Here is a 24,288-nt window from a genome sequence, read left to right as displayed (position 1 = left end):
TGGAAAGGAGCTGAGGTAGTGTCCATTCATCTCCTTTCAGATATGGTGACTTGGTGACATGGTACCCAGGACAGTTAAGTGACATCTCTGCATTCATGGAGCATTCAGGAGTTCCATGAAAATCATGATTTCCTAACGCCTACTCAGATTTTCTTTTACTTATATCTTATTTCTTGTGTTTTCTGCATGTTTTTATGTTGCCCGATAATGCTCTCCAATGTGGGAATTTTATTTACGAAAATACAGTAAATTTTTCAAAGGCTCTTGAATTTTTCAAAAGCATAACTTTGACTTCTCTTGATCTCTCACCACCTACACATGTCTTCAACATTAGTATTCATGGTGGATTACAATTTAAAGACAAATGATTGCCATGGGCCACATTTGTTTCCGCAAATTGATGTGAGCAAAGAAATTGTGAAATAGTGGAAACTTCTATCAAGAAAGAGGGAAAAAAAATGAGCCATATAAATATTTTTAAATCTCAGAGGAAAAAATTTTTTTTTGTAGTTCATATTGGTTTTGAAATTGGACTAATGGTAGAGGCAATAAAATGATGCAGATAAACTAAATTGCTCTAAATAGCTGCAGTTCAAAGCGGCACAAAGAAATACCTTCAAAGAGAGTTTAGAAAATGAGGGGGAAATAGTCTTTCCTGCTGTGTGTGTGTGCAGAGGCCTGGAATGGGGGGATTAGGGAGGAAACTGGAAAGACAATAGAGTCCTCCTAGCCTAATCTGGCTATCAGTGCCTTTAGCCCTGAGGTGACTCTTTGACACACAGAGAGTTCATAATCACCACAGGTCACATGAGAAGACCCAGAGAATTCACTAAGAATTCATTGCCCTTGGTGGCTCAACTTCAGTGAACCTGATAAATAATTCAAGTAGTCAGAGGTGCCTGAATATGGAAGACTTCAGGTGAGCTTTTCAATCTTCCAGGCCTTTCTGTCTCACTCTCTGCCCCCACACACTTTCTCTGAAGATCTCTCAGGGAGCCTCTAGTTTTGTTTACTCTCCGCTGCATTTTACTTTTGATAACTCAGAAATACAGTTAAAGATTGAGACCTGATTTCCATCTGTCACCGTGTCTCTCTCCATTGCACGGTAGACACCGCTTTGGCATTACTTTTTGCTTCCGTTAAGTCACAGATTTTCCAGGTTTTAGGTCTGATAGAATTATGACCAACTGTGTTTGAAAGTTTCTGTAATATACTACTTATCTGACATCAGACATAATTGGAAGTTACTCGAGTTCAATTAAAAGATTATAAAAATAACAAATAATAACGCAAAAATCACATCTAATTGAACACTGGATGGCCAGTTTTTTGATGTAGGACTCAGATTTTGGTCGGCACATGGAGCCACTAATGGATTAACGTTGTTTTCCCCTTTAGATGTGTCAACTGATTTCCAGTTTTCTTTCATATTGAAATATAGGATTTTTAAGGTTTAGCCCTGTCCTTTTCCTTCCAAACCCCCAATTTGCCAGTGACTTTGACTTAACATTAATGTGTTTTTCTAAACCATGCAACTGGGTTTGCATTTCCTTTTTGCACCTTTATTTTATTCATTTTTTGATCTTAACAAAATTTTTGTTCAGATTCTGTGATTACAGTAGAAAAGCACAAGTGACATTGTAGGTTTGGGTCTCTGGGGAAGCATAGTCAAGAAATATGTTGAGATGCCTTGGCAGCCACTGATGCCCATGAGGTCACAGTTTGCTTGTTTCACCCAAGGGATGGCAGCATAATACTTTCTGGTGTATTGAATAAGTGGAATGGCAAGAAGCTTTCTGCTGCCTACGTCCCAGCTACCAATTCTAAACTCATTGATCTTGGGAAAGCTACTTAAACATGTGATACCTTAGTCTCATACTAAAATGGCAATATCCAGAAGTCTCAGTCCATGGTCATTTGACTTCATTACTCTGGTTCCAAGGTGAGGCAGAACATCATGTCCAAAGGATGCCACCAAGGAAGATCTGCTCACCTCATGGTGAACCCTTCCACTGATTCTTGGAGAAAGGAGAAAAAACACTTAGACTTATGATGTTGTTCATGTCCTTCCCTACTACATAAACATAACCAGAAAAAAATGTACATAAGTCAATTCTTAGAGAGGAAAAATGGAAAATATCTGAAACTCAATGCCATAGAACTACCCTATGGGAGTAAGAATAATAATAGCTGAGTGTCATGGGACACTGTGAAATGTACCACACCATGGGTCTGGGATTGGCCAACCCATTGAGTTCTTTGGGTAACCCTATAAATATTATTATTATTGGGTAATTTTGGTCATAGCAACACAAAGCTGACTAACTCAGATTGTCTTTGGAGGTATGAAGTCATTATTGATCGGCTTGAAAAACACGAGGTGGGTGGATTCTTAAAACTGTTTAGGGTGGGACCACAGCACTTTGGAAAAGAAAATTTTCAGGTCCAAGAATAAGAGACTTTTGGGGAAGCCTAGAAGCTGAAGTTAGGCCCCAGATGGATGGCCTCCGTCCAGAAGGATGCTGTCCCTCCGTTTACAGGTGAGTTTGTTCTGCAATCTTGCTATCAGACTTGGATGTCAGGGGACTCTTTCTTAGTCAGCTTCTGTTACTAGTTGCGGCACACCTTGCTCTTGCATTCCATATTTTACATTTTTCCTACTGTAGTATGAAGGCAGCTGTATCTCAGGTTGTTAGCTTACAGTGCCATAGCAAATGACCACAGCCTGGACGATTTGGATAAAAGGAGTCCCTGCAGTGCTAGAGGCTGGAGGTCCAGGATCAAGGTGCCGACAGGGTTGATTTTTTCTGAGGCCTCTTGCCTTGGATTGAACAAGGCTGTCTCCTCTTTCTTCCATGGGCATCTGTGTCCTGATCTCTTCTTAAGAAGACACTGGTCATAGTGGATCAGGACCTACCTTGAGGACCTCTTTTTAACTTAATTGCCTCTTTAAAGACTCTATCTCCAAATATAATTCCCATTCTGAAGTACTTGAGGTTAGGATTTGAGCAAATCAATTTTGGGGGACACATTTCATATGAGGGACACATTCTACAGTAAGCCGCTACTTGTCATATAGTGATTATTGAATAAAGGATTATTGGCTGGATGGATGGATTTTTATTTAATTCAGGTTAAGTCTGTGTAGTTAGCAATTTTAGAAATACATGTGAGTTAAATAATATTTCTTAAAGTTTTTTTCCTATTTCTTTCACCATAAAGATATGCTTAGGAGATAACATTTCTCAATGATGTTTCTATTTATTTAATAACTACATTTAATTATTTTCTCTATGTAGGCAGGTCTCATAATAATGCGAAGAGCTACCACCATCAGCAGACCTGCCCCAAACATTTGCAGGAATGTATGATGAGAATATATGATAAGATCCACTATAGATCTAATTCTTCATTAACTATAAATCTTACTTAAAAATTATTTTAAAAGTCTGTGTAGTTCTTATACTGTGACTAATCTGCCTCTCAGGAAGTCCTGGAAAGTCAGACAGGTGTGACTTTAATATTTCCAAATGTATATATTGCCAGCACAGTAATCCTACCCACTCAGGAGGCTGAGGCAGGGGGATTTCTATTGAAACCAACCTCAACAATTTAGCAGGGCCTTAAGAACTTATGGAGACCTTGTCTCAAAACATAAAAAAGGGCTAGGGATGTTGCTCAGTGGTTAAACGCCCTTGGGTTCAGTCCCTGGTACCAAAATAAATAAATAAATATTCCTAACTCCAGCAAGTTCTGCATGAAAAAGTTGCTGAGCCAGGGAAACTGGTTCCAAGTCTCTTCCTTTCCCACTGGGATTCACAAGGTAGTTAATTGAAGGGGCCATTTCACTGGGAATTTGCTTCATTAAGTTCTGGTCCTGAATACTTACTGTTTCTGCACTCAAGAGGACGGACTTGGTTCCAGAAGCCCATAAGCAGGTCAGGGGTAGAAGCAGAGCATGAGTGGGGCCCTGCACCTTGAGAGGGGCTCAGCCTCACCTGCAGAGACCCGGAACAGCTCGTATCCCCTGTTCAGGTCAGATAGCACAACCCAGGCAGTCATCAAGAAACACATCCAACCTGGGTTGCACTAGGACTTTCCTTATCACTAGGGTCCCGAGGGTTATTAATGAATTATGGTTGTTTTCCAGGCTGTGCACAGAATTTCTGAAGAAGAGGCCAGAGCTTTACCACATAGAATAATTTATAAGTAGGGACCAATTTACTTGCTAGGGAACAGCAGGGTGGCCCGTGCGTTCCCCAGCAGAAGGTACGTCCGGCTAAGCAGGGTGGCAGGCTTCAGTGCTCAGCATAGAAAGGGGAAGACCCTTCTAATTAATGACATGGCTGTCGTTACACAGCATGGGCACCTCACTTTGTCATCAAAGTCCTTGATTACTCAAAGCTGTGTTTCTTTTTTTATTATTTATTATTTATACATCATCTTATTTCCAAAGAGAATTTGAGAAGGCTGGAAAAAAGAAATGTGTGGGGGTGAAACAGGACACTGAAGAGAGAATTCTGGCAGATTTTTGGAGCTGCTTTTCCTCTCCAGACTCTTCTCAGTAATCTTTCCCTTTCTGCCTCATCATTACTTCCTTTCCTTGAGAGCGTCTCTAGGTCTCTCCTGCGCACTTTCGGGCAGATTCTTGAAATGCACTTTCTCTCTACATCCTCTCCTTGCCCCAGTGTATTTCCCTGCAGGCTTCCCGTTGCCCTGAGAATAAAGTCCACTTGGCCTCCCAATATCATGAGGCCTTGCAAGTTCAGACCTTTTAGAACTCTCGGCCCTCCATCTGCCTGGGAGGGCCCTCTCCTCATTTCCAGTTACTTTTTCATTCAGGCCTGAAGGCAGCCAAGCTCTTCCTGCCTGCTCCTACCTGGGCCTGACTGTGATAGAAAGTAGATACTTAACCCAACCCTGGATCCCCATTCTCAACAACTCCTCATACATTTGGGATCCCATTCTCTAAGCTGCCACCCATGACCACCATGTCTGAGTGCTCCCACATCTCTCTCCAGCTATTCTTCACCACACTTTGTCTCCTCCATGCTGGTACTAGTTTGTAGTTTTTATTTGATTTTACTTTTTTGCTTTCTGGACATATCCCCTTCCTTGTTGATTTGTAGCGATTTCATCTGTCGTTCAACTTTTCCTCATACAGTGGCCACTCCACAACTAAGGAATGATTGAGAAACACTCGCTTTAAGGAAAAGTCTGACGTGCTTCACTTGATTTGGAATGGCTGCCAGAAACATTTGTCCTCTGGGGGGAGGGTAGCATACTCATTTAAATTATTCGTTTTATAATTACAGTATTTTAAGCATCCGAGAACTGGCAAGGAAAGGTGTTTGAGGATGTGGAGGTCCATTGGGAAATGACAGCACACGAAGCCCTTGTCCACTCACAGGTCTTGCTCTTGACCTGTCTTTTGTCGTCACCTGGGTTTTGTCTCAGAGAACAGGGCTGCCAATGGATGCCATGATTTACGAGATAAACCTTCACAGACCACCTATCCTACTTCCCAGGGCCAGGGCCTGCCTTTCAGCCAGGCTTAGGAGCATAGCTGAGGAAGGATGAATACACTAGTCTCATTTCACACATGTAAAAATCTCACCCTGTCTTGAGTTTAGATCTAGGTTATTCACATTCTTCTTTGCTCTTTTAGACTTGGGTTTTTATTTTATTTACCCATAAATATTGCAGCCCAAACATTCAGTCATTAAAAAATATGGAAAATGAATCAAAACTATTTCGTGTGTGTGTGTGTTTGAGAGAGAGAGACAGAGAGAGAGAGATTATAGTCACCTTTCCACAGTGTTGCCTCCCTCTGGTGGCAGTTATATGCACATGGACCCTGGTGGCATGCACTGAGTCACATTGTGGTTGTCTTTTTATAAATAAATAACCAAATAAATAAATAAATGCCTTTACGCCCCCCATCTTTTTTTTAAACAAAAATTTAAATTGTTGAAAATGGCAGTATGGACACAAGCTTTTGGTGTTGGAGTAAGGTTTGGAATCTGCAGTGTCCATAAATGAGAGCAGAACTCTTGACTCTCTATAAATCTAAAGAAGAATTTTCTCGTATGTTTAGACTCTTCTGTGTTTGGAGACATACCTCAAAATTTATTCACGTGAGAAAAGCCACCCAGTATAGTTTTTTAAAAAGTGGCTTTTAAAAATCTGCCATGTATTTTTTATATTTTCTGTTGAATCATTTCTTCTGTGTGCTGTGTAGCTATCCTGGTTATAAAAGTGTTGCAACTCATCTGGGGTTTTATTTTAAGCTTTAGAAATGATTTGCTCTTAACCCACGTCTTGTCACATTCTGGGGAAGAAAGTGTCCTTGAGACAATGAGAGGGTCAAGGATAAGAAATAATAATCTCTCTTCTGTTTCTTTCGCTTCTCATTTCCAAAATCCAGAAATAGTCCCCTGAACATAGCCTGACACCTCAGCATGACAGGTGTCCTGAAGATGAGAAGGTGCATTGTAAAAGTCTATTTATGCAGGGAGGAAATTTTATACCATTTACATTCCAAGCCACCTCTCTGATACCAAAATAGGCTTAAGCAATGAATTTTTCATTTTTCAGACTCAAAACCAGATAACTCACCTGGAAATACACACTATTTAATTTCATTTCGTGTGCCTGATCAATATTACCGACTGGAATCTGCGTTCTCCTTGTGAAAGGAGATGAAAGCTTTTCTGTTTCATTTGTACAATACATATGTGGTGTGATATTTTGGTGGGGGGAAGTAGGCCATGTTTATATTTTTGGATTCCGTTTATTTATTTTTTTGGTAAGTGTTTTTATAGCTCTCAAAGACACTGCCCTATTTTATATTGATTCTAACCATGTGGAATGGTAAAATGCTATGCAATTAAAGCTCAGTTGAACTGCTACCCTGAATTTATGTAAATATTTAAAAACAATTGATATTATGTGAGCAGAAACACATATATTTTGTGGTAGACCACAAAGACTTTCTGATTTTAGCTCAGCCATCATAGAACTGAAGTGATAGTTATTGACCGACCGGCCTCTCATCAAACCTAGTTTGTAGTCATGGTTCAGAGTGACCCACTTCAGCAATACTGTAGGTTAACGAGAGCATTGAACCTGATATTACTTTGAAAGTAAATCTATTACTGTAGTAACTACAGTGATTTCCTAGTAGCATATTCTGTGCCTTTTACCAAAATCATTAATTTCTTTATGTTTAGGGACCCTTCATCCATCTGCCTCTCTGTCCTTCAATCTGTCCACATAGGTTAGAATAGCTTACCACCTGTGAAAGCTGTTATGAAATATCATCTCAGTGATTTCTTGTGGGACCTTGGATTGAAGATGTTGAAGAGTTTTTACAGAGTGCCTCTTCAAACAGAGTAATCATCTGAAGAGCATTCTTTGGTTCGTTCGTTTATTCCACAAACAGTTCTTAAATGCCTTCCGAGGGCTGCTGTGGGCTCTGGGGAAATAACCAAGAGCAAATGCTGACCCGCCTCTGCCTGCATGGAGCATGACGAGAGGCAGTCAGAGTATGGAGACAGGCTCTGCAGCCCATGCCTACCTTCTGGTCCCAGCCTGTCACTTTTTCACTGATTGACCTGAGAATTGTGTCCACACATTTGCAGCATTGACAGATGGTAAGAGTTGTGTGTATCACTCAAGGAAAGAGCTTTCAGCGGATGAAAGGGAAAGGAAAATGGGATGAATTCAGCAGAAGCAACTCTACCAAACCAGGGACAAATACTACTTGTGCAGGAAGTATTGCTGTTATTGTTTAAAACACGTAGTAGGAATGACCAACATACTGACTGTGTTCTGCAGTATTCTGAGTGATTTGTAGCCTGACAACAACCATAACAGATTGATACTATTAATTTCTCCATTTTAAATGGGTTGTCAGAGAGGTGAAGTCATGTGTCCAAGTTAATAGGATTGGTAAATGAAATGCCTCTCAGGTTATCTGTCCCTCATCTTCCCCAGAGCCCATCTGTCACTCACCGAATCATCTCTACACACACCCCCTGCTTTCTTGTTACTGGAGTTTGAACCTGGAGGTGCTTCGTCACTGAGCCACGTCACCAGCAACCAGCAGCCCCCTCTGTTTTTTTTAAATTTATTTTATTTTATTTTTTTTAGGAGACAGGATGCTCAGACTGTCCTTGAACTTAGAATCCTTGTGCCTCAGCCTCCTGTGTTTTGGAGATGACAAGTCCTGCACCATCATGTCCAGCTCCTCTCTGCCTCTCTTAAGCCAGTTTGTTAGTTTGTTTTGCACTTAATCCTCATCAGTGTACATACTTGGTATCTTCTCTTCCCAACAGTTCTGTAAGTTCAGCTGATTATTACCTCCTTGAGATGAAGAAAGTGAGGTGCCAGAGGTGAAACCAGGTGTCATCATCCTCCTGTTAGTGGATGAGCTGAGATTGCTGCTAAATTCTCATGGACTCCAAACCTCTTCTCTTTCCTTGACCCCAGCCACCACCCACATGGTTGTGTGATGGGCGAGGGAGAAGGACCAGTTGTCTGGGTCCCCACAAAGCACTTCTGAATGGGAGAGGCCCAGGTGGATGAAGCTTCAAGTGCTGATCTTCAGCCTTACCTGGGGAAGATTGACAGAGACACCCCTGCCCAGCCTCCTGAGCAGATCTCTTCAACCAGGATCTGCAGGGGGTTCCCAGAAGCCTCCATTTTGCCCCACCTTCCCATTGTAGTTTGATGGCCCACAGGGTTGGGTAGCCACAGTACCAAATGATGGGGAAATAAATCTTTTATCAAGGTGAGAACCTTAACAAATTAGAACTTTTCTATGAAACATGAGGTGTTACTGTTTAAGCAGATGAATTAATGTTATAAATGAGTTGAACAGCCTCTCTTTGAAGTGGATTAAAAGTATGTATATAGGAGCTATAGGAAGTTCATCGTTTATGGGGCATGTCCTTTTGTATTCTGTTAACATTCTTTCAATTCTTCTCTCTCTGTCTCTTTAAAACTATATTTGGGAACCAGATACCCAGCCAGGGATTACTATCAGGAATTGCTGTCTGGCATCAAGTTAACTGGTCATTCTACCTTCTGGAGCAAACCTACATGTGGGTGGTAGTTGATAAGGAAAGAGGCCATTGTCTAGCAGTTACAGATTTTAGTCCATGGTAGCTCCCTCCTGGGTTGAGGCATGTCATGGCAGTAGTGAATGTGCCCTCGAATGTGTGCATTTGACGTTTTATAACAGTGGTTGTTTGCTCTAATTGTATCTCCACTATTTGAGCCAATTGGAAACCACATGAGGATAATCCTTCAAATGTGTTGTCAGACAGATTTTTTTTTTCTCTTTTTTTTTGGAGGGCTGGGGTGAGGTTTGATTTTAATTCTAGACTGAGTGGAGCCAGGTAATTGTCAACTATATAAAGTATTTCCTTTCTTTTCTTTCCTCCTTCTCTCCTTCTTTCCCACTTCCCTCCTTTTTCTCAGCAAACAAAAATATTTGTCTAATGAGAAACTTCAGGGGTCTTGGTCCAGTGAATGAGATGGAAAAAATGGTTTCAATTCAGAGGTGGCTATTGTTATACTCCCCAGATTCCTTTGCTAATCCCCACATCTTGGCCAGCTGACTATAGAGCTCTCCCATTGTCGTACAAACAGTATTTATAACCTACCCTCAGGAATGTGGAAATGTGCACGAGATCTATAAATTGCTTTCATGTTTCCAGATCCTATCAGAGACGTTTGTCGTGTAGTTAGGCTTATGAAATCTGTAGCTGAATGGGTGCGATTTTAAACACAAATTGCTTAACACCAGAATCTCTAGAAGTGGGACCTGACCCCAGGACACTTTTCTGGGAGAAACCCTCTTCATCTGAGCTTTCTCATTCCTATCACTTCGTGCCCGGTGCTATCTTGTCACCATCCCGCCAATGCTGAGCCCATTAAGATTTTATTAGGTTTGTCCTAGTGTGGTTATGTTATGTGATTGGCAGTGCTTATTGACAACTCTTATTTTCTGTACCGTGATTTTTATAGTCTGGATTTATTAAGCGCTCCTGGAATACAGACTTCTGGAACTAATTAAGAAAAAAAGAAAGAAAGAACTTCTTAGGTAACACAGGAGAGAAACACTTTGCACAAAGCTTTTACATGATTTGTGTGCTTAAGTCTCAGTTCCTATGAAAAGAGTTAAATTAAGGTAAAATAGCTTGGAAAAGCTGCTGCTGTTACTGTCATCTTTAAGAGACTGGCAGGGCCAGGCTCTCTTTGTCCCCAAAGAGCATTTGTAATGTGTTGGTTTATATGCAGGCTTTTGAAACTGTATTGTGGACTTTAAATGAAAATTTCTGTTTTTATCTAACACCTTCCATTTCGCTATTCTTCATTATCTCTGGTTTCTAGTAGGGGGAACATATTCAGTACACATTCATACAAACAGGGGAAAATAAAATCATTCTGTCTCAATATTTCAAATCCATCTTACAAAGACATTTTTATCCCAATAGTTAAAGACTTAGACATTTCTAATGATTTTGAAGTATGGGTTTGTTATTATCTTTTAGAAGTGCAGTACTCTGGGAGAAGCTAACCAAGAGCTGGGGAGAGTGCTTTCTGGTTGGTCAAGTTTTGTTCCTTCTCTGGACTGAGCTGAGTTTCAACTCTTGATTCAGATATCAAGCAGCTTGATCTGTGTGCAAAACCCTTTGAATGGCTCCTTGGCTTGAGACTTCTATCCTTCACAGCTACACTGAGACAGTCGTCCACCAGGAACAATTAATTTTGTTTTTTCTTGGTCCCCCATCAACTGGATTAAAACTCTTTCCACAGTGCTCTCATTCCCTTTATACCCAAGGTCTCTCCCTTCTCTACAATTTAACCCTCATGAGGCCTAAAATCACATTGGCTCTGCCCTGTATTCAGCTGCCCTTTCTAGTGCCCAGTAAATATGTATTGAATAAATGAATGAAAATCATTCCTTATTAGTATCCACCACAGTGAACATTTTTAGGTTATGCTTATTAAAAACTTACCTTTAATTTCCTCTAGAAAATTAGCAATAATGATGCTAACCTTCTGAGGCACTGGTAAGATGAAGACATTTTTGGATGCACACCACAGCCCCACAACAAAGAATTATGTGTTCCAAAATGTCATCCTTGTAAAGACTGGGAAACCCTGCAGTAGGAGAAGGTACATAGAATTTGGCAGGTCAAAAGTGGTATCATTTTGTGCTACGTATTGGAGTTCACCTCTTTAGATATCATTAATAATGACAATTGCATAGGAATACTGGTTTGTATTTATTGTATTTTTGCCACCTGAAGGCACTAGACAAGCTTTTCAAAACTCTTGCTTAACTCTCTCAACAGTGCTATGAATTAGCAACTATTTTTCTCATTTTTCAGATGGGGAGACCATGATTTTAAAGTGTCTGTTCTTTTTACCTAGGAACTTCTAAACATTGCAGCTGTTTTTCTTACCTAGGGAATATAACAGTAGCCATCCTCTGAACTGAAAGTAAGAACAGAGTGCTCCTGTCACATTTTGAAGATTCCAGATGAACACACAATACTCAGACACATTAGATTCTTGGTTTTTGGGCTTTCTTTTCACCTAATTACTTCATAAAGGTAGGCTGTTCTGATTACAAATAAGTGTTTAAGGTCCTACCAGACAGCCAAGCTTGTCATTGAGATAAATATTTTCCACTGAGGTCAAATGGCATAGCTAGTCATTGTGATTCTCTACCTAGAAGATCTAATTTATATATAAGATATAATCTGAGGCCGTCTCCTTGAGATGGAACTGATTGGTGTCTCTTCTACCTCTACTTGGCTCACAGAAGTCGTGTGATATACTCCTGCATTTTATTTAACATGTAATAAATTAAACCATGAATAATTAAGACATCTCTGTGTTTAGGGCGGTATTTCTCCAATATTAACGTGCCTACCCACTGTTCTTGCTAAACTGCAGTCTGACCTGAGGTTCTGCATTCCTACCAGCTTCCTAGGTCAGATTCCTGCTGCTGGACCACACACCATACTTGAGGAGCAAGACATTAGGAATCATTGGGATACTGTGACACCTGAGATAGAGATGGCATAGAGGTGATGGCGTCAAACTCTGTTGTATAAACTATTCTTTAAGCATATAGAGATTTCTTCTGGAGAGAATGGCTCTCTTTCAGTGGCAAAATACATTTCTAAGTACCACTTCATTTTAAATAAAGCATCATATCTTTCTGCTTTTGCCCAGAAAGAAACAGCCTCTCCCTTTTTTTTATAAGCAATCAAAAATGAATTTATCATTTCTGATCATCAAAGGCGTTTTTATACGGTTTACAATCTTTTAAATGATAGAACAAATTCACAGTATCCTTGACTCTGAAATAACATTAACAATACTTTTTTTTTCTTTTTTAATTATATTTCTAAAGATAGCTGAGGGAACAGTTACAAATAGACCCTCTGTGCTTTTAGATATAAGTTATTTCGATCTTTGTATCTTGGTGAAAATTAGAGGACTTGCAGTTCCCATGTCCTGTCATGTTAGCTTATTTTGTAGGGAAATCAAATCTGGCACCTTTCAATTAACTTCTTTACCTCTGTAATCTAAAAACAAATGGAACACATTCTGGAGCAAGAAGGCATGCTTGCTAGCCCTGGATTGCCTTTCCTTCCTCCACTATGTCTTCTCTCATTTCATAATTTGCTGAAAGTCCTTCAAAAAAAGGAAAGCACTCACAGGCAGGAGGGAGGTGATATTGGAAAATCATTTATTCTCAATCATGAGCCTGGCAACTCTTAAAGGAATCACAGTGGCAGAGCTCATGCATACCTGGAGGTCCCAAAGGAGTGTGGTGGTGGAAATGTGTCACAGATTGGAGTTTGGACAGTCTCCTTGGTAACTCAAGTGGAAGCTATTTGGGAGGAAGACAAAAGAAGAGAGGCAAGAAGCGGGGAAGAAAAGAGAAGTCTTTTCTCTGCCTTCATGTGTGCTTCTGTGCATTATCCCTGCACTAGTTCATCTGTGTCAGATAGAAAGGATGCATGGGTTTTTAACGACATGGAATGTGATCATGGCAAATTGTTAGGTAAGAAGCAGGAAGGTAAATAATGATTCCAATGTTGTTATGTGCATTCTTAGGCAAAAGAAATAAACTTATCAGTTATCTCTGAGTGGTAATATAATGAGTAATCTCTATTAACATTTTATTCTAACCTTTTCATTGCATTCTCTAGAATTCTCCACTAAGCAGAAGTAAGCTTTCATATTAGAATTTCAAGATGCATTTTAACAGGAGATGGAAACATACAAAGCTATAGCTACATCATTTATGAGTTATCATTATGTGATAAATGTATTTGGAAACACAGTGCATTTGGAAGAATTTTTTAATAAGGGTGCATTTTTTTAAAATGACTTACTCCCCATTTTGCATTTTGAAGATTTATAACTCTAGAGGGCTTCACATTTTTTCCCTTAGTGCCCAACTCCATCTTGTAGTAAGATTGATAAATAGGATTTGGAAATGATAATCATTCACCAATCCTGTGTGTTGACTGTGTGTCTGTTGCACTTTGACAGAACCTGTCCCATGATTTTGATTTTGCTGATATATGTAAATAGATATTTAAGAGAAGGTACTGATTGGGATGCAGAGTTCACAGTATGATTGATAATAAGAGTTTCCTTTTGAAGATATTTCATTGATTTCTTAAATATCTTTCCAACTAAATACTGGTTAGCTAAAATATATGCTAGTCCCAAAGTTGCTATTTTTGAAAGGTTTGTGGGCATATCAGTACTTCTTATATAACTACCATTAACTGGACTCTCTTCTCTTTTCTTCCCTACAACAGATCACAGATTGTGCTTAACCAAGAAGTTCATAGGTCCATCAGCCCTGGCCTGACCTCCACCAGAGGACAGGAGTTCTGTCCACCCACTCTGGCTGTGTAGACCCCGCAGATAACGTGGCCTCACCTGCTGCCTGCGTAGAAAATTCTCCCTATTGAAGTCTTTTGCACATGGAGGACAACAGCAAAGAGGGCCATACAGGCTGATAAGACCAGAGACATCAGAAAGGTTCTTTCACCGATGCCCTCGGGACATTTCTTGTAGCTGGAATTCTGGACTTTGACAGAACCTGTCCCATCATTTTGATTTTGCTGATATATATATATTTTTTTAATTTTTCTTTTCCCCACCACATTGTATTTTCTTTCTGTTCTTCAGAAATGGGCCTGCAGACCACAAAGTGGCCCAGCCATGGGGCTTTTTTCCTGAAATCTTGGCTTATCGTTTCCCTAGGGCTCTACTCACAAGTGTCAAAACTCCTGGCCTGCCCTAGCGTGTGCCGCTGCGACAGGAACTTTGTCTACTGTAACGAGCGAAGCTTGACCTCAGTGCCTCTTGGGATCCCGGAGGGCGTAACCGTACTCTACCTCCACAACAACCAAATTAATAATGCTGGATTTCCTGCAGAGCTGCACAATGTACAGTCAGTGCACACGGTCTACCTTTATGGCAACCAACTGGATGAATTCCCCATGAACCTTCCCAAGAACGTCCGAGTTCTTCATTTGCAGGAAAACAACATTCAGACCATTTCACGTGCTGCCCTTGCCCAGCTCCTGAAGCTTGAAGAGCTGCACCTGGATGACAACTCTATCTCCACGGTGGGGGTGGAGGATGGGGCCTTCCGGGAGGCTGTTAGCCTCAAGTTGTTGTTTCTGTCCAAGAACCACCTGAGCAGCGTGCCTGTCGGGCTTCCTGTGGACCTGCAAGAGCTGAGAGTAGATGAAAACCGAATCGCCGTGATCTCAGACATGGCCTTTCAGAACCTCACAAGCTTGGAGCGTCTGATCGTGGATGGGAATCTCTTGACGAACAAGGGCATTGCCGAGGGCACCTTCAGCCATCTCACCAAGCTCAAGGAATTTTCCATAGTCCGTAATTCGCTCTCCTATCCCCCTCCTGATCTGCCAGGTACGCATCTCATCAGGCTGTATCTGCAGGACAACCAGATTAACCACATCCCTCTGACGGCCTTCTCCAACCTCCGGAAGCTGGAACGGCTGGACATATCCAACAACCAACTGAGGAAGTTGACTCAAGGGGTCTTTGATAATCTCGCCAACTTGAAGCAGCTCACTGCTCGGAATAACCCTTGGTTTTGTGACTGCAGTATTAAATGGGTCACAGAATGGCTCAAATATATCCCTTCATCTCTCAACGTGCGGGGTTTCATGTGCCAAGGTCCTGAACAAGTCCGGGGGATGGCTGTCAGGGAGCTGAATATGAATCTTCTGTCGTGTCCCACCATGACCCCTGGCCAGCCTCTCTTTACCCCAGCCCCAAGTACTATTTCTCCAACGACGCAGCCTCCCACTGTCTCTGTTCCAACCCCTAGCAGAAGCTACACACCTCCAGCTCCTACTACATCGAAACTTCCCACCGTTCCTGACTGGGATGGTAGAGAAAGAGCGACTCCACCTATATCTGAGCGGATCCAGCTGTCCATCCACTTTGTGAATGATACTTCCATCCAAGTCAGCTGGCTGTCTCTCTTTACTGTGATGGCATACAAACTCACGTGGGTGAAGATGGGCCACAGCCTGGTGGGGGGCATCGTTCAGGAGCGCATCGTCAGTGGGGAGAAGCAACACCTGAGCCTGGTTAATTTGGAGCCCAGATCCACCTATCGGATTTGCTTAGTGCCACTGGATGCTTTTAACTACCGTGCTGTAGAAGACACCGTCTGCTCGGAGGCCACCACCCTTGCCTCCTATTTGAACAATGGCAGCAACACCGCTTCGAGCCATGAGCAGACGACATCCCACAGCATGGGCTCCCCTTTTCTGCTGGCGGGTTTGATAGGGGGTGCAGTGATATTCGTGCTCGTGGTCTTGCTCAGCGTCTTCTGCTGGCACATGCACAAAAAGGGGCGCTACACCTCGCAGAAGTGGAAATACAACCGGGGCCGTCGGAAAGATGACTATTGTGAGGCAGGCACCAAGAAGGACAACTCCATTCTGGAGATGACGGAAACCAGCTTTCAGATCGTCTCCTTAAATAACGATCAGCTCCTTAAAGGAGATTTCAGACTGCAGCCCATTTACACCCCAAATGGGGGCATTAATTACACAGACTGCCATATCCCCAATAACATGAGATACTGCAACAGCAGCGTACCAGACCTGGAGCACTGCCACACGTAACAACCAGAGGAACAGCGTTGTTAGGAAGGTGAACAGCCGAACTCTTGAGAACACACACGTGTGTGCACATAGACACGCAGATCACATTTGATAAATGTTACACAGATGCATTTGTGCATTTGAATACTCTGTAATTTATACGGTGTACTATATAATGGGATTTAAAAAAAAGTGCTATCTTTTCTATTTCAAGTTAATTACAAACAGTTTTGTAACTCTTTGCTTTTTAAATCTTAAAAAAAAAAAATAGTTGCTGAAGTACTGTACGGGGTTGTACAATGAGAACCTAGCGCCGAGGCAGAAGAAAGAGTGATTCTTCCTTATGATGCACATTAACCACTTTGCTGTGGTAGCTGTCAGGATAAATTCCTTTCCGACAGCTGATGGTCAGATGAAAGGGCATATTCATATGGACTCCTCGGGGTAAGAAGAATAATGGGTAAAGCAAGAAATGGCTGAGATGTTCTCATGCTATTTCTATGCCTCCTGGTCTGGAAGAAAAGTTAAAAGAAAAAAAATTCCATGAAATAAGAAAGGAGGTAGTTACCCTGAGTTGACCCAGTGCAGGAAATTTAGAAAGCATCAAAAGGAAGCCGGTTCCTGTGAGATAAGTGAACCCAGCCTGACACAATCTAGAAAATCAAGAGCCAATTTGAAAAGACCTTAGAACCCGGGGGTGGCTTTCTGAGTGGGAGCTTAAAAATCACTCTTCATGCTTCCCTGGCCCTATGTGATAACAGAGTTAGAGACTTGAGTATGATTTCAGTCATCTTCAGGGACCGGTATGATCAGTCCTAGCAAGAAAAAAAAATCCCTTAAAAAGTGTCACTATTCAAATCATATGTCAGGTTGAATCACATTCAACAGAGATATATTCTAGAATACTTTTTTAGAAGAGCCTAATAAAATAATGGGAAGAATTATATTGAATGGAATTATTTTTGATAATGAGAATTATTTGGGTAGTTTCACTGAGGCTATATCAACATGATATTTAGACCAATGAGAAATCAGTGTTTAAAATATATTAAAACAACTTCTTATTTAAAAATTACTGATACTATTTAGACAAAAGCAACTGATCAGTGGTTCTATGACACTCTATCAACTGACTTTATTAATATCATGTTGAAATAGCTTGAATTAATACCTTTATCCCCTCTCAAATTCTTGTCTTCCAATCATTTCGCATCTATTTTTGTAATTAAGTTGTTTATGACACCTTTGTTTGTCCCCCTCTGCTCAGTATTTCAAAGAGAATTATGAATGCCAGTCCTGGTTGCACAAAATATCTTTATGTACTTACATGTTTTAAAATGCATACTAATTCTCACTGCTAATAATTCTATAAGGACATATCAAAGCTGGCCAAAAGAATGCGTATTTTTAAAAGCAATACCAGGTTTCCATCTCAGACTGACTTTGATCCCATTCAACACTTGAAATTTCATGTGTTCTTTTTCGATTGTGGAAGTTCCTCCAATTGGGAATTGTGGAGGGATGGTAAATCTTCTGTAAGACCACGGATGAAAAATGAACAAGTCAGAGAAGAAGAGCTTCCCCGAATGTTGGCAGAGCAGGGCAGCAAGCAGAGGGCATAGAATAGAGAGGGATATCTGCACTTAATCCTAAATGTTTTTGAAGCAACGTCCATCTTCAGCAAGCACGTACCATTTACTCTAATCTTCACCACTCCTTAGATGTAGAAGGGCTATAGATCACATGCATTATCTGAAAGAAAGTGCATCCTTGGAAAATTATTTTGAAAGATCGTGTCTAGGCATTTCACTGCGTGGTATATTTCTGTTACCACTGGCCATTATTTTAGGGACTCATGAAGTAAATGTCACACTCATCTTGCTTTCTCTGTCTTTTTAAGCAAAATAAAACTGTGATGCGTCTTTGTAAAAGTTTAGGTATAAAACGCTATGCAAGTTTTTCTTTATAGTAAGAGCTTTATTTTCCTTAACGATATACCCTGACTTATATGTTTTAATCTCCCTCATCCCTCAGAATAAGCAGAACATATAACTGAAGCTAGAATGTTGTAGACACAAGACTTGAAACTGTGCAGTCAATAGAGCTGAATTTAGCTATGAATTAATTTAAATTAATTCTGAAGTGACTCTGGTTTCCATTTTAGTCTGTTAGCTAGAGGGTCTTCGCTGTTGTGTTTTTAAAGATAGGTCCATACCATGAAGGGATAAGACAACCTGCGAAGGTGACCAGTGTAATAGTAAGCCAACTAAAATCAGGACGTTGTCGTGGGGTGGTTTTTTTTTGTACTTAACTGGATAATGTCCTACCACTGGCCTCTTCCCCTTGGCTATGTAGATAAAACTGTTTGTTCAAATGATGGTACTCTGGCTTTTGAGGGCTTTTATTTCTGTTATCCACAAAACCATTCTCATTTATTGGTATTGTATGTTTAACTCCCAGTGGGAATTTTGGCTGTTGAGACCTCTTTGCTTTGGATCGGGAAGAACAAGAATGGAGAGGTTCTTGTAATATCTTTGGGGATTTTACAGAATTATTTCAGGTTTAAGTGGCACAGTGGAGATCTAGTCATTTGAAATGGTTAGGGTGATCTGACAGAATTTCTCTACTGAAGAGAGAAAATCTAGTTACAGGATTTATTTTGATCTTGTGCACATCATGACCAAGAGTGCTACGACTGAAATCAGCCTGCCATTTATAATAACGTACCTGGGGCTCTCACCTATACCAGGATGGAAAGTACATCATAAAATCTGTAAAATCTCAGGCATCTTACAAAAATTGTTGAATGACCGTCACTGATGGATTATGCTTTCACTGGCATGTTTCATCATCAGAGTATGATCTGTAGATACATCTGCTCCGTATTTTCTCCTCTTTTGGTTTCATCATTTTGTATTTTGAGGTGATTAGTCAAGGTTAAGGGTGCAGGCCAAGACCAGGTCCACTGGCTTATAGCTTGATGCTGACCAGCTGCGATGATCTCAGGTAGTATCCAGCCTTGTCAGAGTGCAGAAATAAGTCACAGTACAGAGGACATTTCAGAAGGAGAAGGCATAGCCATGGTCACACAATATTATCAACAGGTATTCATACTCTGGGTAGTTGCTCATACCTGCTTGTTTGAGGAGATGTTTTGATCATGGAGAGACCTTGGGCTTCACTCAAACACTCTCAGATGCACTGCCCACACATCACATGGGACATTCACAGGCAGAGACCACAAGGATGTTCCCTATTTTCCTTGCACAAGGTGGAAAACCATCTCTTGTGCTAGGGAAAAAAGACGCAATTTCTAATTATCCAGATGTTCATTGAAACTATATTAGATATTTTCCCCCAAAGTTACAAACAAAAATTATGATGTGACCCAATCTGGTAAAAAGTCTTATTGAAGTAGCTCATAGCACAGCTCCATTTCCTACTAGTGCTGATCATAATGGTCTTAGTCATTTCACCATGTCAGAAGTTCCTTCTCTTCATGTTGTGAGCAAGGCTCCCACTTAGAACACAGGGCAGCTTTGTGGTCCACAGGGAGCAGGAGCCTCACTTGATCAGCAAACCCAGCTGCAGTGTCCATTGCAACATTTGACTGTGAAGTGGCTCATTTCACTCGGTGTCTTTGTTTATGGCACTTTTCTCTAACTCTAATAAGGAGACTACACTTTACTTTAGAACATGACAATAGTACCCATGCTCATAACTTACCTTTTCAGATACACAGGACAGCAAAGCAGAAAAGAGTACCCAACAGGGGAAAGATACATACACAAAACAGCTTCCAGTTCTTGATCTTGTCAAATATTGCCTGATGCTCTTTTATTTATGTCAAAACACTAAAGTTAGGAAGCTGTAGCTCACATCCTTCTTTGGTTCCTTCTGCAAGGTTGAAAGACAATTGCTGGCAATGGGGGATGCTTTTCACTGGCTGTGGGGAAAATGTGTTTTATACAGATGATGATGCTGTTATAACACATCTTTTGCTATATTTCTTTTTTCTCACTGCATACCCACCCAAAGAGCACAAAGCAAGGCCATTATGACAGGCATTTTTTAATCAGTTTGAAGTACGCATGTGGGTGCATACACATAGACCTGAGGGCATTTGTGAAGGTGTCCATAGGATGTAAGACTTGTAATCAGTTGAGGTACGGTGAGTCACCAGCACTGCTTGTCCCCTATAGGACTGATCTATCCACTGAAATCAATCTGATGACTTGTTATTGTTTGAATCATTTGTCGATTTGCTTCTGGTTTGTGTGAAGCGTGTTCTCTCTGACCAGGGACTTCAAGGAGCTGGAAGATTCTGCATCCCACATCCTCTTGAGACCTGCCGTGTCACACACTCTGTTAACTACAAACTTCACTCCACGCTATACAGTACCTTGTTGATATGTTCAGTAAAGGCTTATTTTAAAAGAGAACCACATTGTGTTTATCTACTCAGTTCATTGGGATACAGCCAGTACTTGTATTGTTAATGTAAAAGAGGAAGGAGGAATGGAAGAGGTAATAGGATTTTCATAGTCTCCGACCGACCATGCAAACAACTTGTGTTGTGTAAGGGCCATTTGATTCTTTTTTTGTGTGAGGGGTTTAGTGAAAGCCTCATGTTCTTTCCTATTTCCCAACTAAATTTTGTGTTCTCACAAGTATCCTTAACATATACTCACATATACAGAGCGCGTATTGTTTTATGTTTGTGAAAATGATGTTGTTTAGGATGTAGATAATGACAATGTAGTTATCCAGTCAGAATAGTCTTCTCCCTCATAATCTGCTCTTAACATGCACTATTGTGTTTGAATGTCAGTTTTCTTTAAGAATCCTCATGGTACTTTTCTCCTTCAGAATTGCTCAGAGCTCATCACCTATACTTTTCTATGGGACACTCATGAAAATGTGTCTGTTCAAGTTCAATTCTGGATATTCTGGATTAGTCTCATGGAATGTTCCAGAACCCCTTTCCCTAACCTTCTTGGCCATTTTCACCACTGATGTATTTGACAGAGATTGAATCAGGAAATAAAATTTTGACATTTCAGTTAACTAGTATCACTTATTTGTAGAACCTCTGCTGGAAAATGAACTATGAAAGAGAATGGTAATCGGTGACTCCTATTACATTGGGAATATTTTATGTAAATTAATGTCCTTTTTATTCTTGGTTGGTTTTGCCAAGAGTTAAGACATTACTGTATGGAGACTAGATCCCTTAGCCAAGGAGTACCTTTCATTTAAAAGAATTTATGAAGGTCCTGCTCCTCTGTTCCAGGCCCCAGGCTGAGTCCAGAGGCTTCATAGAACAAATGCAATGCTAGCCAAATCAAGCCCGAGTTCTACTCCACCATGTCCATAGATATTTCTGTTCATCCAGTGCATTTACCTACCCCTCATCTACTGTGTATAGTATTGTTAGGTTCTATTGAGAATTCAGAGAAAAATGAGACTCTGCCAAGTAAAGAACACATGGATTTTGTAATTTATTTTTTGCCTGATGCCCTCATGTCACAGAACACATACAATCACCTGCCATTCTTTTTATTTAACTAGCAGCATGTCCAGGATAATGAGAGAGAGATAGATTCCTACCTGTTGGGAAGGTGGATGATGCATCTACCTTATAGGTTGATCTTTGCTTTTAATATGTGATGCAAAGTGATATCAAATTGACAAAATCAGAACTAATTTCAAATAAAGTTTTCAAATGTATGCCAAGTAAAAGTAATTGAAACATTAGGAACTGTATTTTGTAATTTCACATGCAAACTCTTGGATCTCTATTATGCACCAGAATGGAAAATTAATCTTGAATAATAATGGCACCTGACAATTATCAAGCACCTATGTATCCAAAAGTATGTATCCAAAATGCTTTGATACACATTTGCATTTAGTCATTAAAATAACCATGTAAAGTATGGTCTCTTAATTTTTCAGATTTTAAAACTCAGCCCCAGGGACATTAAGTGATTGGTCCATAGCCACAAATACTGCAAATGGCACAGTCAGGAACTAACCCCAGGCAGGTCTCCATGGACTTTTAGCAGTTTTCCTGCCTCTTAATAAATTGATTAAGACTGGCCTTTGGGACAAATTCTTAGTCAGTGTTTAAAGATATATGAAGATGGAACTATAATTTCTCTCCATGGGTGCAATATTAGTTATTCTTTATGACTAGTCAAGGAAACACTGGGAAAACCTCAAAAAATACTTGGCTTTTAAAGCCCTTTTTCATTCATTCTAGTTTTTTATAGAAATTCCATTTTTTTTTTCTGAATGTTTAATGCCCTCATGCTCGATTTGAAGGTTTCAGGTGGAAGCAAAATATGTCTTCACCCATAGAGAGATGAAACTATGAGACAACTTGACTTGGGCTATTTTTAGTAATCATTTGTTTCATACTTGAGAGGTTGCCCCAAGTATACTGTACATCCTGCAGAAGATGCACTTACGTCAGAATCTATTAGAGCCGTAGAACCCTGGCTTCTGGATTTATACTCACTGTGGTACAAATAAAGAATGAGTGCTTTGGGAGATATTATTGGGGCTTTATTTTCTTGAGTTGTGTTGAAAGTTAAGGACACAGAATTTTTAATGATATATCTCAAACCAGATGTCTTTTTAACATGCACACCCAATGATAATACCACTTGTTTACTCTTTTGGTACAAAGTCTAAACAAAGTGAAAATTTCAGTGTATCTTTGGAGGACTCTTATGATTTCAGGGATATGAAAAACCTCCATATTGGATCCGTCTTCTTCAAATCAAATATAACACTGCTGGCTCAGAGGTGGTTAAAATGCCTACATTGAATACATGGGCCTTTATTCGTTTGCTATTATTTTCATTCAGCAAATATTTACTGGGTCTAGGTAAGTCTGGGGGCTGAATAAGACAGTTTTTCAGTGGAGTTAAACTGCATCAACAAAATCCATCCTAGAAGCCACATATTCCACATGTGGCCCAGGCAGCCCCTGAGCTATGCTTCCACCAAACACACGTCGGTTTAAATAATCCACCAAGGATTCAGCACTTGCCTAGGCCTCTCAAGTATGATTTCTCTGTTTCCTGACTTTACCTTAGTCTTTTCCCACTTTAGCCCTTCCTGCATCCTGGGACAGAGGAAAATCTATTAAAACTGGATGCCTGTGATGTCTTGCTTTCAGAATATCCCATTACCATCACTTGCAAGATAGAATTTTAACACCTTGTGTGACACATCTGAATGCAAACTACTCCCTGGCATGCCTTATCTGTCCTGCCTCTACCTTCGTCACATTCTCTAGACAAGACTTATATTTACAATGAACATACACAGAAAGCTTTTAGTTTGTCTCGCAGCCATCTCGAGTGCTGTACATTCACTCAAGAAATACCATCTGAAATTCTCCTTTGCCTGGGGACATGCTCATTTTAGATATAGGTCAAACATACCCCTTGAAAAATCATTTCAACCTCACCTGCCAATTTTCTCAAGCCCTCCCCCCATGCAGTTAATATCACTTCAGAATTTTTTTTAGCACCTACATATTCTAATTTTCTATGGGCTTATTTCATATCCACACTCTGGGTGGCCTGGAGGTGAGGAATGTATCTATCAATTGTTTCACCTCATACCATGCTGAGCAAAGTGCCCAATCCCTTCTAGAAGACCAGCCACCTCCACTAGTCACTTTGGGTGAAGTGACTTTAAAAAAACCTCTGAGAGCTGTGAAATTCTGAATTATGTGGAATCATTTAAACACCCCAATGTGTACTTTACAAGAAGGGACAAAACATATTTTATAAAAATGACTCATATTATGTATCTTAAAGAAGTTTTGCATATTATGTATCTTAAAGAATTTTTGGTTTTGTGCTTATGTGATGGTCACACATTTGTGTGATTTGAAAGCTTTAGAAGGAATCAGGATGTGTCTACACCTACAAGATGAGCAGAGTGAGCTACTGAAGTAATGCGAAGAACTTACTTTTTATGTGTTACGAACAACCTGAAAACTCTGAGCCAGTTTGCAGAAAGGCACGTAAAGAGGTGTCTTTACAAATTCACCTTGTAAAAA

At 40.3% G+C, this 24,288-nt stretch overlaps 1 protein-coding gene across 3 annotated transcripts in view; it reads left to right on the top strand.

The window, feature by feature from the left end:
- Flrt2 (fibronectin leucine rich transmembrane protein 2) overlaps nt 1-22,088 on the top strand; it is an 89,389-nt gene extending 67,301 nt beyond the window's left edge. For all 3 annotated transcript variants that reach the window (XM_027931687.2, XM_027931688.2, XM_071607627.1), the window contains exon 2: nt 13,866-22,088. In XM_027931687.2, the coding sequence (XP_027787488.1) occupies nt 14,244-16,226 (1,983 nt within the window). In that variant the 5' untranslated portion in view covers nt 13,866-14,243 and the 3' untranslated portion in view covers nt 16,227-22,088. The remainder of the gene's footprint in view (nt 1-13,865) is intronic.
- The last annotated feature ends 2,200 nt before the right edge of the window (nt 22,089-24,288 follow it).

Source organism: Marmota flaviventris, chromosome 2, assembly GCF_047511675.1.
Source record: "Marmota flaviventris isolate mMarFla1 chromosome 2, mMarFla1.hap1, whole genome shotgun sequence".
In the NCBI taxonomy this organism is placed as follows: domain Eukaryota; kingdom Metazoa; phylum Chordata; class Mammalia; order Rodentia; family Sciuridae; genus Marmota; species Marmota flaviventris.
This window is presented reverse-complemented; position numbering and strand designations above follow the sequence as displayed.